This window comes from Saccoglossus kowalevskii, chromosome 14 (genome assembly GCF_978046115.1).
Source record: "Saccoglossus kowalevskii chromosome 14, keSacKowa6.1, whole genome shotgun sequence".
NCBI lineage: Eukaryota > Metazoa > Hemichordata > Enteropneusta > Harrimaniidae > Saccoglossus > Saccoglossus kowalevskii.
Window position 1 is genome coordinate 12,621,135 of NC_140654.1, and position 18,397 is coordinate 12,639,531.

The 18,397-nt window shown below is 33.9% G+C and overlaps 2 protein-coding genes across 2 annotated transcripts in view; one reads left to right on the plus strand and one right to left on the minus strand.

The window, feature by feature from the left end:
* The first annotated feature begins 530 nt into the window (after positions 1-530).
* On the plus strand, positions 531-14,534 carry LOC144344229 (glycine receptor subunit alpha-2-like). The gene is made up of 8 exons (XM_078006313.1): positions 531-624; positions 4,866-4,933; positions 8,867-9,090; positions 10,376-10,458; positions 11,148-11,300; positions 12,671-12,900; positions 13,735-13,893; positions 14,334-14,534. The coding sequence occupies exons 1-8, from the start codon at positions 531-533 to the stop codon at positions 14,532-14,534; spliced, it is 1,212 nt and encodes a 403-aa protein (XP_077862439.1).
* LOC100369062 (CUB and sushi domain-containing protein 3-like) overlaps positions 13,852-18,397 on the minus strand; it is a 39,529-nt gene continuing 34,983 nt past the window's right edge. The window contains exon 11 of the mRNA XM_006825728.3: positions 13,852-18,170. Coding sequence (XP_006825791.3) covers positions 17,782-18,170 — 389 coding nt within the window. The 3' untranslated portion in view covers positions 13,852-17,781. The remainder of the gene's footprint in view (positions 18,171-18,397) is intronic.

Sequence of the window (18,397 nt, forward strand, 5' to 3'; positions counted from 1 at the left end):
CTAAAGAAATGACGAATGAATGCATGCACCGTGTCGTACACACACGTATTCATGGGTGTAGCTAGTGACAACAAATCTTTCCGCTGTGTTTTATAACATACCATAACACACGCTCTCGTATGTATAAGTCCAGTTTATCGTGAATAAAACGTCGGTAGACTCTAGTGATTATACATATGAAATGTGCCACCATATATAGATATTAATCACATTATTCCTAGCAATATTGTTTAATTTCAAGAGGACACAATTAAAAAGTACAAAATTATACATTGCTAATGTAATAACACGAACAAATGGGAATGGGAATTTACAAATCAATCCCTTCTCCGTTGCCATATGTACTGTCAACTTCCTGCGCCATGTCTATGCCAGCCACATGTACCTTTCATCCCGACATCTGTTTACTGTGACTTAACGTTTTGTGCTCAGAGTATTCATCATGCCATTGCAATGTATATATGTCGATGTTTTCATTGTTCCAATTTAATAGTGCTCATGTGACGATACCAGCGACGACGCCGATGACGATGTCGACGTCGATGAATAATACACATTCAAAGAAGAGAATCAATGAAGTTTTAACAGGGAACTATGATAAGAAGTATAGACCAAACATGCATGGTAAGGAATGAAATGACTTTGAGTTTCATTGACGTCGCCTCGGACGAAACATTGTGTATTTAATAGTGGCACATTAACATATGACATCATCTATGATCTCGGCACATCACCAACCCAGAGCAGAGATTAGTAGAACGTGGCATAATCTCGTGTCAAGCGATCTAACACCGGGGAGGTCGATTTCGAACAGTCAGTACAATGCGGAGTGTACACAATTCGTTTGTATTATTGGCACTCTTTGCATTAATGGTTTGTCGGTTAGGGCAGCAGCTCTGTCATTGACCTTTATTCTAGCAGTACTATGCGTATTTTGTAAATATACAGTTATTATATCATACTATAGACATTATTACCCCAACAATCAGAATATATCTGTATTACGATTTATTATGTTCTCCTGAAAAATTCACTCAATTCATATAATCAAAAAAAATTATTTTGGTTCTATTCTTATATGAATGTTTACGTTATGTGCATAATGCAATATATCAGTAAATTAGATGTCGACTCGGTAATGGTGTTGGTTTTTGTGTGTGTGTAATTCTACTCTGAATATATGATTGAAGAGATAACACATTGAACGACTCTGGATATAGCTACGTCAACAAATGAAATGGGAATTTGAGTGAAAGGCTCTCATTAATGAAATAGTGATAGCCTTATGTGTATTCACGCTACTTCCATTAGTTGTATTTCCAGTCCTCAAATACATTTACGTGTAGGCTAACATATTTACAGTTAATGTGAAAATCATGCAAAGTTCAGTCAGACACACGTAATTCAACTAGGTTCTCAATGGTTACAATTGTTTATGGAGTATTGCCATATAAATTTAAAATAATGTTTTTAAAATTGAATGAATTTGTCACTAGGTTAATAAGTTAGGTTGTATTAAAAAATATTTTTCATTAGCCGTGCATAATATTGTAGGTTACAAAGCATTACAAATACATGGCACAAAAATGGGCCAGCCATTATTAACATTAGCTAAACAAATCTACGCAGGGGACTTCAATTGAAAACGTATACAACAATGTGAATTTTATCCGGGGTTCACTTTGGGGGCGAGAGACAGCTTCAGTTATAAACAAGAGGGTAATTTGCTAAACATGAAATGCTCATATGTTTTATTGCGTCACATTCACAAGGTAGTGGTGGCGGAGTTTTCAGTTCGCCAATTGGTCAGCATATATACAGATTTGCTAAACCGTGAATTCAATAATTTGTACCAGGAGATCACCAATTGAACAATTCATAGAAATCAGCCCATGAGCACATGTCATGGATCACAATTGAGATCACATCTCTCAGAAATTAGTGTGGGTTATTCACGGTGTGAATGACTTTTTGATAACATAATAATTAGGAAAACTAATTTGGGGCCGGAATTGTCTATTCTCTGTACATACGAATAGTTGTAAACAAAGCATATTTCAAAAAGGCTGCCATCGAAAATGTATTTTATACTTGACAAGTATGTTAAATTGAATCTAACTCTGTCAGATTTGTTCATTTCGTGATGATAAATGTTTTTCTTTTCCAAGAAATATTTTTCCCGACTTGTCAGTACAGCTTAAACAACATTTTCTATTAGAATAATATAATATTTATTTATTATGTGTCACAAATCTCCAGTATCATAATTAGAGGTTTGTATGACGTCTTCAATGAGTCTTAAACTCATTTCAACAAAAAACAAAATAAAATTAACTAAACTTGTTTAATTCTGATAGTTGATATTATAAACTCCCTGTAGCGTCTTATTGGAATCGGAGAAGAGTCTAGTGCGATAAAATGTCCATCGATCTTACCATAGACTTGTCTTCTCATTCGATATGGCGATGTGGGGAATTCATTATTGCTTAACTAAATTATTATTGCATTTGTCAAACTGTGAATCAGATTGATCAAAAGTTTACTTCACTTTGAAAGTCTTCTGACAAGAAAACTCATATACAATTATGTTTGATTACAGAATTAAGTTTTACTTACAGAAGTACAATGCATATAGTATTTATATTATACACTGTTTGCAGTTCAAATAAACACAATATTTAAGGAAAAAAGTAAAAATACGAACAATTCTAAACATGTCAGCACTCCAATAGCTGAATGCTGTTATCATTTTTATAAACGTTAACAAATACATACAAATTACTAGTAGTACATTAAGCAGTATGAATCTGCAAGTACCTGAACTATCTCGTGTGTCCCGCTACATAAGTTACCGCACCAAGTTCTGTCTAAGCAGTGACAGATCGATCTACGAATAATTTATGAATAATTTTTTAAGTGATGAGTCTACGTGAGTGACAATTCATCAGGAGAAGTCGGGAATTCAGTGACGATTGTCGTCAATTAACACAATTGTAAATTTAGAGTTACTATAAATAAATTAAATTAAATAAATTCCAATATGTGCCAGGTATAAAAGTAAATGTCAAAACGCTATTTTATAGAATGTGTAATCTGAAAATTATTTTTTAAATATAATTAGAACAAGACAATCGGATTCCATAGTTTATGTTAGTTGTTGTAATTATACCATGATTTGACAGAATACTGTTACTTTATTACTATTATGCTGGCAATTTGCCAACCGATGACGATGTCATAGACAATTAAGACACTATCTCGTGTATAAAATCACTATCCTCAAAATGGGTTCATTTTTACTAACACAGACGTACAGCTGTAAAAATAGTAACAAATTCACGTGATGTGATGGTGCAATTAATATGTACATAAACCACAAAAACTGAATCCACAACCCGTCAGTTGAAATACCGAATTGACCTTTGACGCAAAAAGGTACCAAGATTTCGTACAGAGCGAGAGAGCCACAATACTTATTTTCCCCTCAAAAACCAGTGTTTAATTCTCATCCGTCATTTCCTTCACTGATGGCATCTATGGTATTCGAAACAGTAAACGCGATGACGTGAGACATTGAAACAATGTTTTATGAGAAAAACAAATTCCGTTTATTTGTCCTTCTTGACGAGATCTTGTCGGTCATTTGCATAAGTATAATTTGATATATACATAATATACTAAAGACGTCCAGATCTATTTTAAAATATAGAAGATTTTTTTTTAGAAATAAAACTCAATATAATTGTAAATTAAATAATTATTTGCCAAGCTCCGAAAGCATGATTTCATACTTACAAGGTGGAAACATTTCTGTCACATCACTCCTGCATTTACTGTAAAAGTCTAACATTCCATTAACAAGAAAACAGGTCTTTTTTAGTCTTTATTATAAAACCATAGGATATTCATGCCATCATTTTTTATGAATACTGAATAATAAGAATTTCAATAGAGTCTCTTAGTGACAACTCAATCTGCCATTATCTTCACAGGCCATGTTCGTGTTGGTTGTATTCCTATTGATAAACTGTGATCGGACAAAGTGAATGATTAATGTTAATGATGACTGTTCCTATTAGTCTGTCTTTCTGGTTAATTGGTCTGAAAAGTACCTCAATTATGATGCCACCTTCCTACGTAATTAGACATCATGCACATTCTGGACATTTGAAATTGTCATCAGTCTATCATTCCGCCCTCCGATGTCGTTGTAGCCACAGAATATAACAGCATGTTATTTCATGATTATCAATGGTGCGTTTAGTTTAGTCAGCTGTTGTTTTATTGCGCTTTTCAGAAATCAACTATTCTTCGTATTTATCGTGTGTATTGTCTCGAGGACTCCTATCTTTTGTCATAAACAATGTTGGATGTCATTTGTTTATATAATTTGTGTAATAACTAGTTGGGGAGCTGTTATGAGAACCAAGCTTTTAACAAATATAAAATTTGTGCATAATCAAGTACAAGTATATTAAATGTAACTTCAACATCGAGTACTCTTGATTCTTCGGTTTTTAGCTTCGATTGCAGTAAACATGTTTAATGACAGTTAGTGACGCTAAGGAATAGTAATGACATAGTCTAGCTGCTGTGACTAATACACAACCACACACAACCAAGATTGCATTTCGTGGCCATAGCATTTAATACTTGTATGTGTCTACTTAATGACTATGTCTAGCCAAAACATTGCCTCCACGATAAAAAGCAAAGGTGTGTTCATACATGTACTATGATTATATAACTGTATTATATAATTATTGACTACACTGATGACTTTTTCTTATATTTCTCATAAATTTAGTCATTATGGAGTAAGTAATATTTACATTTACAGAATTCTATTTTTGTTTTTGATGTAGGACCACCTGTTATTGTGACGGCCAGTGTACTCATTAATAGTTTCTACTCCTCTACAGACACAGGAATGGTAAGTAACGTCCATACAATGAGACGGAACAGTAATGACATGTATGTAATTGTTGTGTATAAATACGTTAGCGTTAACACTGGTAATATGGTACATATAAATAATACCTGTAAAATCTGCAGTCAATGGAAGTTAGTATGTAACCATCACCTACAAACCATTTATATGTATTAATTACACACGACATCATACGCAACCTTTATAATTATATGTGGGTTTGATTGGTCAATCAAAATAACCGGAAATAAGGTCGTTTTAATATGTAGAAAGTGTGATATCTAAAACAAAAATATGTCAGGATATGTTATCTGAATGCTGCTCCTCACATCGTCCAAATATATGTGCTATGTGCACTTTATTTGGATAAAATCGTAATCCGGAATTACTAAATCATACCGAGTATGTGTCTTGAATTCATCTGGAATTTAGCTTTCTACCAGACTATATAATATTTAAAATGATTTTATCTTTAATATCATCCACACCCTTGAAGCAATATTCTACTCTATCTCACCTATAATGTATGTATTTCTCAGCTTATTTGCTATGCCTATGCCTGTAGTACATATGGAGACTTGCAGACAAAGGTTGATGTAGAGTACGACTAGCCTTAAAATTAAAAATATTATTTTGGCAATTACAAAAACTTGTGATTAAATACAATAACATTGTTTCACAGATAATCTCCGATGGAATCAATGTTACTTATTTGATGTAAACTTTGGGTTTCCAATACAAATTATTTGAATATGACAAATGTGCGACTGTTGACACATATCGAGCAGGGTGTGCTCAATCCTTTTGAAATATCTGACATCATGGTAAACATTAGTACACTATAACGTCGATACATATTTCTCTAATTTGACTGTGCAGTGTAATGTACTTAATTAAATGTTTTGATATTGTGGATTGTTTTATTAATTGATGGCAGTCATTTAAGTCTTTTGGGGGGTTAACGATTGGGGTGCAAATATATTGTTATATAGTGTGCATTAACGTTTCCAATCTACAATTATAGCATGTTGATAATGTCATGTCGTCGGTAAAAATGAAATTCCTAATACTATTGCTGTAACAATTACGTCTAATTCAAGTTTAACAATTAGAGGTCAAATAAATTATTATTATATGTTAGATGTGATTTTAATAACTACAGTACAAGTGCTGCGTTTAAACACCATGACTCCGAATTTTACAGCTTGTGGCTGAGGTAATTATAAAAGGACAATGCTCCAACATTATTTGACTTTGAGTTAATATAGATATTTAAACGTAGGGATCTTTAGTTTCCATGCATGTATTGAAACACGTAGATGTTGAGTTTTGTCACTGTCATACGTTACTGTCATATGTGACGGCAGTACATTCGCCGCCGTATTGACTAAAGGTTGTTGGTGGACTATTGTGTTATTCATTCATTCACGCACACGTATTTGATAGTGGAAGTTGAAAGACTAGGCATGAAGATCGCTAAAACCTCTAATCTTGAAAGAGTTTCTTTGCTCAGTGTAATTTACTCAGATCGTTAAACAGAAGCATTTGGAAATACACGAGCATATCAGAGACGTGTAAATTGTCACCTGCGGCAGAAATCACCAGCCGAGTCAGATTTATTGGAGAATGTACTACTGAAATTTATGTTTGCATGCCAGGTGTTCTACATAAACATTGAAAACACCGTTTGTTGTTCACGTAGAAGTATCAACTCCATGTTGCCTTATTTTAATTTATTCGAAACTCCCCATCGTTCTCATGCGATGGATATTGTAAGCTAAGTTTATTCCATGCCGTATAACATAGCCGTATGTTACATTGAGAAATCTGTTACAATTGTATCAGAATTACAGCATGAACGCAGCCACGACATTTTATTTCCGGTAAGAGTACGATGGTTTAATGTGACTTAAAACGTACCACCCAAACCATCTATATCTATTTATATCGGAACAGGGCGCCACGCCTCTATTTTCAAATGATGTTAAAGTAATTTGACATATATTGCGCAATGTGTGAATACAGTACACATGTGTAGATTTTTGACCGTTAGTCACAGTTCTTGTAATTATGTCATATTCAAATTGTGACCAGTGTACTCGGTATCAAGACCTACATCATGATCAACCTATGAACATTTTTTATCTATAACTCGAAACATCACATGACATAAAAGACAATGACTGACATTACATTCTAGATAGCTCAATTGGTCAGTGAGTCCCCAATTGCGTGCGTGCGCTGAGTGTACTTTGAACAACACGTTGTCTGCATGGTTCTTTATAATCGATGACAAAAAAACTTAAACTGTATACTTGAAATGTGTAACGGGAAACGCAATTATTTTTATTTACGATTAATTATAAATGTTATATATTACAATCACACGATGATGAAATTAAAAATGTTTCAGTAGGTCTGACATTAAATAATACTGCCTCGAATAGATTGTGCGGCCCCTTTAACCTTACAGTAAAATACGAATCCATATATATTATAATTACGAAATATATGTCTTCTCTTTGGCTGAATTATTCATTTGTATCAGTATACACGTTAACATTGTTAAATTTGACTAAATATTGTTAGATTGCCGACAAATGTGTCGAATTATTTATGTTTCATTTCGCTCGACTAAACCCAGACATACAGAACAGTATAAACCACAGAATTTACGATGGTATATTTATATCCCATCCTTAAATAGTTTGCAGACAGTTTTATTTTCGAAGTGACAAATTCGTCTCGACGTACTTAAGCACCGCAGTCACCGTACTACTTCATGTCCGAAATTGTTCCCATGTGACATATACAAACACGTGTAAAATAATTCATTTCATTACGTGAAATTCGAACGAGTGACTTTGGCGCTTTGTCTGAAAGTCTTAATAATCAGACAATAAATAAGAGTAAACACTAAACGATTTCCCTCATAAACTCTTTAATTATCAATAATGACTATCATGCTTAAAGTCTAATTGAAGTCGCATTCCCAGATTGAAAATAAAACATCACACTGAGAAGATTTTAAGACATAAAATGTAATCAAATGTAATCAAATGTAATGTTTTCGATCAAAAACAAATTTTATGTTCAGAGTACTGTTCAGTGGGGTCTTTAAACAATGTAACTGACATTTTAGGACAAATAAAGCCTCTTAACTCAGTGAGTGACTATTGTATATAAATCTAGCTATTTTTGGAATGCCCATTTCATTCATAATCTAAAGTTAATTTCCCATTGTTCTTTCACTATCTCAACATTTGATCATGCCTAGGGGTGGTACCTTACAGGTTTGCGAAGTGGAAATGTCACTTTAAAGGTTATGCACTAGGGACGAAAGTATCTATATTTTTATGATGTTGTTAGATGCTGATGTATCAAACAAAGGGTACACACCAGGACTCTGTTATGAACATGGATATCACATTGCAGTTGGATTTCTAGTATCTGTACATATATACCGGGATTAGTCTTCCGCTAACGTGTTTGTTTTTGTCCTTGTGACAGAAAACAAACACCGTTGAGGGAAGTATAACAGACAAGAACGAAAAATACATACACGAGGAACAGAGACTAAAGTCGAACTTAACCCGGGGGGGGACTTTCAAGCGCAATGGGGCGTGTGGCCTAATCATTTCTGATGTATTGCTTTTAGTAATTGTAAGACCATAGCTTTTAGTAATTGCATACCCACTTCTAGACCAACGTATCAGTTTTATTTCAGAGTACTGCAAAAACACATGCACAGTATTGCTACACGATATGTCGTATATGTATAGAACAGGTCAGACTTCAATATACGTGCGGCTTATGGGTAGAAGCTTGTTTGTAATCATTGACACGCTATGGCCATCTAACGCACGTGCAGGTGACGACTACCCCGCTTTAAGCATAACATAATGCAATTTAACTGTATGTACTGTTCTATAATAGGATTTTACAGTTACGTTATTTCTCCGAACACGATGGGTTGATCCCCGACTAGAGTACACTGATGATGAAACCCAAACGCTGACGTTACACTCAGATGGAGTTAATGAAGTCTGGGTACCGCCACTTTACTTCCCAGATGAGAAGTCTGGACAGTTTCATAAACTGACAACGGAGAACGTGTTGTTGAGAATATACCCTGATGGGACTGTACTACATAGTGCAAGGTACAGTTGGGTTATCTAATTTTATTGTGTGGAATATAAAGTCAATGAGTATATATTAAATTGGTACAAGACAACTTACGGAGTTACCATAAACGTATCCCCATCTTTCAAGATTATATAATCGTCGATCAGTACCACGTGCAGCCCTGTCATCAGACATCAATGCACTTACAGTCAAGAATGTGTGCGACTCCAGTGTTTCCTAAATTGCGTACGGATTGTAATAACCCCTATACGATTGTTTCATCTTAAGAATTACTAGTTATTTTCATCAGGATATTAGTACCTTTCAGGCAGAATTGAGATGTCGTTTGCTGATGAACGCTCTACCCCATATCTGAAATACAAACATGTTTTAATTTGTGTTTTAATTATAATAATGTAATTGCCGTATCGCCGCTATCAATCACTTCCAATAATCTTAGTGACAGGACTGACACTAAACACGCGACTATTTGCAAAATCTTGGAAACTGCAAAATCTTAAATGTTGTTCAAAATAGTTTCCACATCCATCTTATATTTACATGAAGAGTTGATAATATGCTGTCATGAACGGAGGGAATTTATGCGAGGTCACCGAAATAATCCATGGCGGAACTTAACTAAACTCAAACACAGGATTTGTAACTGCGCTTCGCCTGTATGCATCATTAGACTGGTAGCCAATTGTAACGAACATATTTTTTCATCCTCGGTATTAGCTTAGGCATAGACACACAATAGAATAACCGACACATCTCATACATAGTGCCTTCTCTTAAAATTGATCGTGGAACTATATATGTATAGGACATGCGTTGTATTGAACACATTTGAGCGTTTTTATTAATTGATTAAAAATATTGGAAGGGTTTTCATTGTGGTATATGAAAATATGGTCAAATTCGCATTTGGTGTTTGTAATACATTAATTAAATTATTAAACGCAAAAACAAAGAACACAATACACGTAATGTATGTTGAGTAAATTATTATTATAGATATGTTGACGTTGACATACAAATCTGATGGAATGATAAAAAACCGCGCGCAGTTCATTTTTGATTCGAAACAGACAATTATTTGCAGTATATATGCCATTTTATATGCGCGTTGCGTAAACGTTAAAGAAATATGTGCGTTTTAAGCATCGGGAAGTATCATTTAGCATTAAGTAGGAACGTGTGTGTTTGCACATACATAATTGTGTTTGAACATCGAATGAGAGTATTGTAAGGATTGTTCTGTAATTCCGTAGAATCACATTTCCCGTAGAATTGATGAAATTCTATTTATTCTGACAGATTCACTATCACATTGAGTTGTATGATGCATTTAGAACGTTATCCAATGGATGAACAGACATGCAATATGGAAATAGAAAGCTGTGAGTATTTGTCTTAACAATTTACGAGGTATAATGAGTACCAAGTCCGTGAACATGTTTGTGGTGAATAAGCCATTCGTTTGGATATCGGAAATTCATGCAAATATCTACGTAACATTCGAGCAATTTTATCTATGTTATTTATTCCGTAAGCAAACAATCTCGCAGACATGCATGTCGTAAAATGTTGTATCTCACCATGGGAAAGTCTTTAATAAAGAGATTATATTACGAGAATGCCTCGAAGACAGCACTGTCGATTTTTATACTTCGAGATATTACATACTATTAATCATTATATTATTTTGACAACTTCCGAATCGAACCCGTGCGTGATTCTATAAAGAAGTCGCATATTTAACCTTGGTGAAATAATGAATTCGACTCAGCATTTGGCAATAGACATAAATCTAAATGACGGGATGTCGAATTGTCAAAGAGAAGGCACTTTAGTACACTTGTACATGTTCCGCGGGTATTGTGGGGATGCGATAACCGAATAAGCGAGCCTTGGCTAGCGATGTCCCGCAAGCGTCTATTGTCGTGTATACATTAATAAATCATGACTTTTGTGTCCTCGCAATGTTACAAATTATTACGGCTTGGTCGTGCGAAATGTCACTATATATATATATATATATATCACTCACTGTATATATATATTAGGAGTACACGTGCTTATATTACAGTTTCTTACACAACTGTTGACTTGATTCTGCAATGGGCACCAGATGGCGATACTCTTGAAGCATTTGGTGTTCGGGAAGGAATATCATTACCGCAATTTAGGTTTAATCAAGCAACGCCAGACAGATCACGAACAACACGAAACTTTACAACAGGTAACAGTTGTTACTGTCTCGTAACACGTCGCTGTTTTAAGTGAGTAATTGATGTGACGTATAAGCATATTTGAATTTGATAAATAAGGTATAATATATCCTTGCATAAAAAAACTGCGCGGCGAGCATAATGTGAGCACCCAAGGCTGTTGAATCAACAATTATAAAATATAAATAGGTGTAATAAAGTAAGGAATTTATTATTAGGAAACATTGTGTTAGCGATTTATGTGAAAATATATCAGATATCACAGTATGTATTATCTATACTATAGTAAATCTATGAATCTACATCGACACCAATTCAATTCTGCGAGCATCGTTAGCGTATTATGTATGCAATTATCTCACTGATTAAGGTAGAGATGCAGGTTCGTGGGCACTTAGGAATGAATTTTTTTTTTTTTTTGCTTTTTATTATCCAAACAGTCTTGGCTATAGACTGTTAAAATTTTGTAGAATTGTGAATAGTGGAACATACTCAATAAACGATTTTAAAATATAGATAACATGTGCAAACATTCTCTCTTTTGAATGCTCAGAATGAATTAGCAAGGCTGTAAAAAGATATGACGGGATCTCCATATTATGCACTATATTTAACTTTTAACAAAACGATAATACATTTAAATTTGGAACTGTTACAGCTATTTGAATTATGAGCATTAGCAAACTTCTTACTGGGTGAATTGGCAATTATCTCAGCTTTCTTTTTAGTGCACATCTCAGAACTTTAAAAAAATAGCTTGTATACGCTTTGATCTTTTGTTTTGAAATTTTCACAAATGATTGACAATGTGTTTATTTTCAAAACGCCGTTGTTTTTGGTTGAAAAGTGTTACAATAATCGTACAGACAACTAGCCTTAATTTATGCATGAACTTGAAATAGTGAAATTTGAGCTGCTGCCCTGCAAAATTGACAACTGGTAGACAGTTGTCAAGACGGCACTTTCTTCATAGTAAACATATGTACCCATAAACCAATTTTTACAGGGAACAGAAGCATGGTTTAGAAGCTATTTTTTTTAAATCACTTTTGACCAAAAAAGCAAATTTTTGTGCATATTTCAAACTACAGTGTCCATAAAAAATATTAATAAAATTTTGCAATTCATACAATGATCTTTTCGAATATACATAGTTTTGTGGGCAAGGAAGGTCATCTTGGTTTCCTAATTAACTAATTAAAATACCTGTCAGGTAAACTGCATATCTACCCTAATTTAATCAGCAAAGTGAGTAATTTCAATCCGCGCCAAGCGACGAAACCCAAGGTGAATAGCGCCTGTGTATGAGGAATTTGTAATAATAGTTTAGTAATATTATATAATTAATTGCACGTTAATATTTTATTAATTTAACTTGCAGGAAATTTCTCATATCTCACTGCAACAATCAGTTTACAAAGACAGAAAGAGTTGTTCATTATGTCTAGCTATCTTCCGAGCTTATTGATTGTCGTGTTGTCATGGTTTTCATTTTGGATCAACCCGAACTCCGAACCAGCACGTGTATCACTCGTAATGACTGCATTATTAACGCTGTGTACACAGATGAATGGTATCCAGGCAACAGTGCCTAGGGTGGCGCATCTGAAGGTAAGGTTCCTCAAAGTGAGATACCGTATGAAGGTCGATATGACCTGTCCAACTGTTTGGTATTGAAATATTGACTAATAAAACACACTATAATCCAATGACTATAGTGCACATCACTCGTGAATTAGTAACATTCACTAGCTGGGCGGTCGTCAAATTCACAAATATTTTTTTAAAATGTTATGTGGGTTTAAACTGCACGTGGCAAGAGAAGGTACATTATTACAGCAAGATTATAATTTCATACCAAATATCAAGAATTAACACATAAAGCCAACTGAACATTATATTGGAAAGAAGTTAACAATTCTGAGATCTTCTAGTGCTAGAACGTCAAATAAAATTCTTGTGAATTAACAAAGAATTGCTGAGCGAAGTAAATTTGCGTCGTGGACATACGCACTGCATAAGACGTATTATTATACATCTGTCACCATAACGCCATAAGTTACAGCGTGCCGTAATTTTGCGGTATTTTACGGGGTATTTCATCCTACTATATTAGGAAATGCGAATTTCAAATATGGAATTATAACGTGCGTAAGTGTCCTCTAATTATAAAAACAAACATGGCTGCCATCGGGGTTTGACCGGATTCCACATAGAGAAGTCTGCTGATTCTGTTCTAAACATTTTGGATTTCGGCAGTCCCTAGATGTATTCTTGGAAGGTAAAGATGTATAATAATATAGTTATTACGAGGATACCTCAAAGTATGCACTAAGACAGTGCGTCGGACGATACTCCAGCTGTACTGTCTTCGTGCATACTTTGAGGTATCATAATAACCTCATATTATCCATTAACGATGTAAAATCATAAATTCTATTGCAGGCCATAGATGTGTGGATGTCAGTCTGTCTCGTCTTTGTGTTCGCAGCACTAGTAGAATACGCAGCTGTTAACTATATTAGTTTACAGACGAGAAAAAGTCGAAGAAAACAACAATCGTTTGAGATGATAAATTTAATTGAAAACAAAGAAAACAATAAAGTGAGTTGATGTGACGTCATTGTATACCACATATTGATACGTACAAATGACGTATTTGTGAATATATTCAGGCAGTCTACTAGATTTCTATAATAATTCCCTACAAATTATTATTTGGTATATTTCTAGAAACAAGTTTAATTATCATAGCATTATCTTCGAGTCAATGTTCACTTTGTGAAACTAGTTAAATAATTAATACATTAATGTGGCTAAAGTCAAGGCTATATTGGTTTCAGTTATTGAAAAGTTGGAAGTTCTCAAATGTTCACATGATGAATTTTCTTTAAGTTGTTTTGTAGCAGTTATGTAATCATACAAATGCGCCACTTGTTTTAAAAGTCGGTAAATCGTTTGGAACTTTACTCCTCAAATCTAGATGAATCAACAGCCACAAAGACTTAAGGTCTAAATATTTATATGTGTGTCATTTTTCGTAGGTAAACCATAAATCAGAGGACGGAAGAACAAGCCGTGAGTCAAAAGGTCCGGAAAGTGCAGTGATTGGCTTTCAGTTCCGTGACGTCATAGATCACGTAAGACCCGGACAAATTGATTATCACAGTCGAATTGCATTTCCTATCGCATTCATGGTGTTCAATATATTTTATTGGCCAACGTACTTGTGTTGGCTTGATTGAGTACAACTAAATGAACAGGTATAGTCTAGATTTAACCGATTAATTCTGCTTAGTTCACCTTATAATATTAAATAAACAAACTAACCTACATGAGTAAAAATCGCCATAACAGGCTGCCAAGAATAAAACATGCTATATCGTGGCATACAATATACACAGAAATGATATAAATCTAGTATGCAAAGAAACTAAACTTGTCAAATATATATCTTCATAAATTATGTATACAATGCTTGGGGCATGAAAGAGCGTTGCGTTCATTATTTCAGGAACAATGTACCAGGAAACCGTTTATTTTAATATCAGAATATGTGAACGATTACACTCATAGAGATGCATTCAATAAAATGAACCATATCGGCAAAACTCTCACGCAAAATTTAAAATAGGAGACAAATTAATGCGTTTTTAAAATTCCAAAATTAGAGACACAAGTGAATACAATTTGGAATTACGTGATATATATTGCATCATATATATATTGATAAAAAGCCTGCTTTACCATCAGATATTTGTTATAAATAATTTTGGAAACTAATTTATTTATGACGTCATTATTCACTGAATAAGGCTGATGAAATTCGTAGGATTTACAGATTTAAAAAAGGCTTGTAACGAAACGCTTCAGAAGGCCGCTCTCACCGTCGATTCCGTACTTGTTTGTTTTGTTATATTTGAATTGTTAAATTCTTAAAGTTGGACTCCTACATAACCCAAAGAGCTATTTTTAAACGTCATTAGTTGCACCCATGTACACTTATGTTTTTCTCTGAAGCCAATGAGGCTTTTCATTGCAAGCATTGAAATGTATTCGAGCCCCAAATTTTATTCCAAATGCTCAATTTAGTTTTAAGATGCCACATACAAAGTTTTACAAGTAAGTTTCTGGATTACATTGTCTTTATTTTACACAGGCATTCGCTGTTATTCCTTTAAATGTTTAAAAAAATGCAATGTAAATACATTCTTAATCGCATCCTAAACCATAAATCAATTTTATAACAATCATATTGCGATAGTACTCCAGTATACAATCTGTTTGAAAGTGTGAAAGTATCTTATTCGTGTGATTGGGTGTGTTTGCATCAGATAGGAAACTACTCATAAATGGAAATTCCCAGAATTTATTCATTTTGCAATAAAATGTACTCAAGGGCATTATACAGATAATGACATTAAAAATTTTCGAAAAATTACTGTTTTATTTTTGTGGATAGTTGATTTTGTCAGTATTATAAGGATTTTACCATAGGTAGGGATATTATACAATATCCTGAATTGTTGGCTCACCTGGTGACATAGGCTGAAAAAATCATATCTTGGTGATGATAGAAAAATGCATTTTTTTTTCTTTAACATTGTGTTCTATGGAGTTGTTTAAAAAAAATGAAAAAATATTAGGAGTTAAGTTTCCCAAAATACGTCACTTGTAACAAACAAAAGAATGTTATTTCATGTTGCTATGGGACAATAGCTCCATGAACATTATCAAGAATGAATAGACTTTATCTTATCTGGCATATACAAACCATTGTGAATATCTGTATGATTTGTGTAATTGTACTTTTGAAAAATTGTTGCATTTATTTGGTTCTGTGAATATAATAAATCACCTGTTGTGACGCCAGGTTGCAGACGCATAAATTCATCACTGTGAAAACTAATGTTTTTGGAAATAATATATGTGTGATTCTGCGAGTTTATTTACTGGTATAAATGCATGTAGTTTATCTAAGTGGTGTTTACGGTGGAAAACACATGTAAAGTAATAATCCTGTTGTTTTCGATAATTAATTGATAATTAACCTAATGGTATACGGCCGAGCCCTTTGAGGCAATTGCGGGCCGAAGGCACTATGTTTTCTTCCCAATGATTTTATATTTAGACTGGTTACACATCAGAGAATTGCGAATTTGCATAATCATTCATCGAGTGATATTTTTACAAAAATCTATACTCAATGTCTACCAATTACAGTTTTGTTAAAGGTAGTTTATTATAAATTACATGAAGATGCTGACATCTGACATCAAATTATACTTTGTATTATGTATTTATACCCTTGGCAATTGTACGGCGTTTGCAAAAATCCATTTTCTGCCCTTTTCTTTGGAATATGAGTGTTATTCGTTATGTTGCATTCAAGTTTGTGACATAACTCCGCGATTCGATGCGCTAATACCTAAAATCATTTGCCGTCGAATAATATCTGCCTTGTCTGCAACTGATATGCAAATGAGATAAAATAATACCTTCCATACTTTATTTTTTTGGCATTTGTTGCATAACTTGAACTGCCAATACTTATTTTTTTTGCCAACCAATAATTACTATGAGTGTTCAGGTTTATGTTAATTTGAATAATATAACGTCAGCAATTACATTATTATATAAACAAGAGTATCAAGAACCAATAAAAAACTATGCAAATTTGTCACGTGTCCATGAATTTTTGTTCCGGAAAATACGGCCGCAGGATGCACCGCATCACTCGTGAAAACAACTTCCATGGCAAGGTATTCTACAAATATCAACGGAAATACATGGCGTGCTGTTATATTCTTCACGGCATAGATTTCACAAATGTGCACTATCCACGTACATGGCTGCCTAAGGTGGTAAGCAACTTTGAAGGGAAAAGCGCTCAACTAGAGACAAATAGTTTGCACGTTACACAATCGGTGATATATATTGTTAGTTCTAATGTATACTATGACAATATTCAAAAACATCATTTTTAGGCTTGCAAAGAGCTTATGTGAAACTGTTGGTTTTATTCGAATACGCCACCCATCACGCTTTGCGCCGTTGTATTTTATCACGTCCAAAATATCAATCGGTCCGAATATTCACGTGTCAATTATTGTTCATGGTATAATTACTTGGCATTAGTACTTGGAAAGTGATTTATTTTACAGTGAGAAGTGCTTTTTTGGTCATATTTTCCCTAGTTTGGTAATAGTAAAAAAGTTTTGGCTGAGTGCCTTTTTTTCTGGATACAGTAAGAATTATAAAAATATAATATATAAAGTAGGATAAAATATAACACCTATGTCTCTAAAAAGTCTGTATGAACTTGATCAACAATCCGAACATACAAACAATTGCAAACATTATAGAAAATGTAAACTATAACTCGAAATACAATTTTTAAATTGTGATAAAAAAAACGCGTGCGTGCATCAATATTGGAAAAAACAAACAAATTGAAAATGGTTGATGTTGTTCTTGCTGTACTAGTATAATTTATGACCAAGTTGTTCCGGCCGTTGTCGATCGTACTAAAATCTGAAAACCCGCACGAGTGACGCTCCCATCTGATGTAAACTTCAACCAAACGTCGTTGCTATCTGATATAATGTTACCAGGAAGAGTACTTCCAGACAGATTGGTCATAACATCTACGTTGGGATCCGACCCGGTACCGATACGAAGTGTATCGTACACGCCTTCGGTGTCAAATTCTATAAAATCTATGTGTATTCTCATACCATTGAGGGTGCTGATCAACCATAAACAGTCCTCGAAGTTACCATAGTTTTCAGGAAAATTTGGAGATGCAATAATCACTTCTTGGTCGGCTCTTAAATTGATAATACTCTGACAGTTTTCGTTCATAATGGGTATTTCAGTAGCTGTAAACGGACATATAAATTATTGGTTAATAAATAAATCTATATAAAACTTATTTCGATGTTTAGCGAACATTTAAAAAAATTTTAACGTTAATCTTATATTGTATATATGCCATGAAATGCTTTATGACAATTAAGTGATTTTTCTGTTGTCATTTGTAAGTGATGTTTCCCAGTTACAATAGGGATGGTTTCATTGTGTCAACACAGGTGGCGCTATTCAGCAC

What these genes read in the sequence shown, in the direction of transcription:
- LOC144344229 (XM_078006313.1), top strand. Translation starts at nt 531, where the DNA reads ATGTCGACGTCGATGAATAATACACATTCAAAGAAGAGAATCAATGAA. An exon ending in CAATATGGAAATAGAAAGCT is followed by an intron (nt 10,459 to 11,147) that starts GTGAGTATTTGT and finishes CTTATATTACAG; the next exon opens with TTTCTTACACAACTGTTGAC. An exon ending in AAAACAAAGAAAACAATAAA is followed by an intron (nt 13,894 to 14,333) that starts GTGAGTTGATGT and finishes CATTTTTCGTAG; the next exon opens with GTAAACCATAAATCAGAGGA.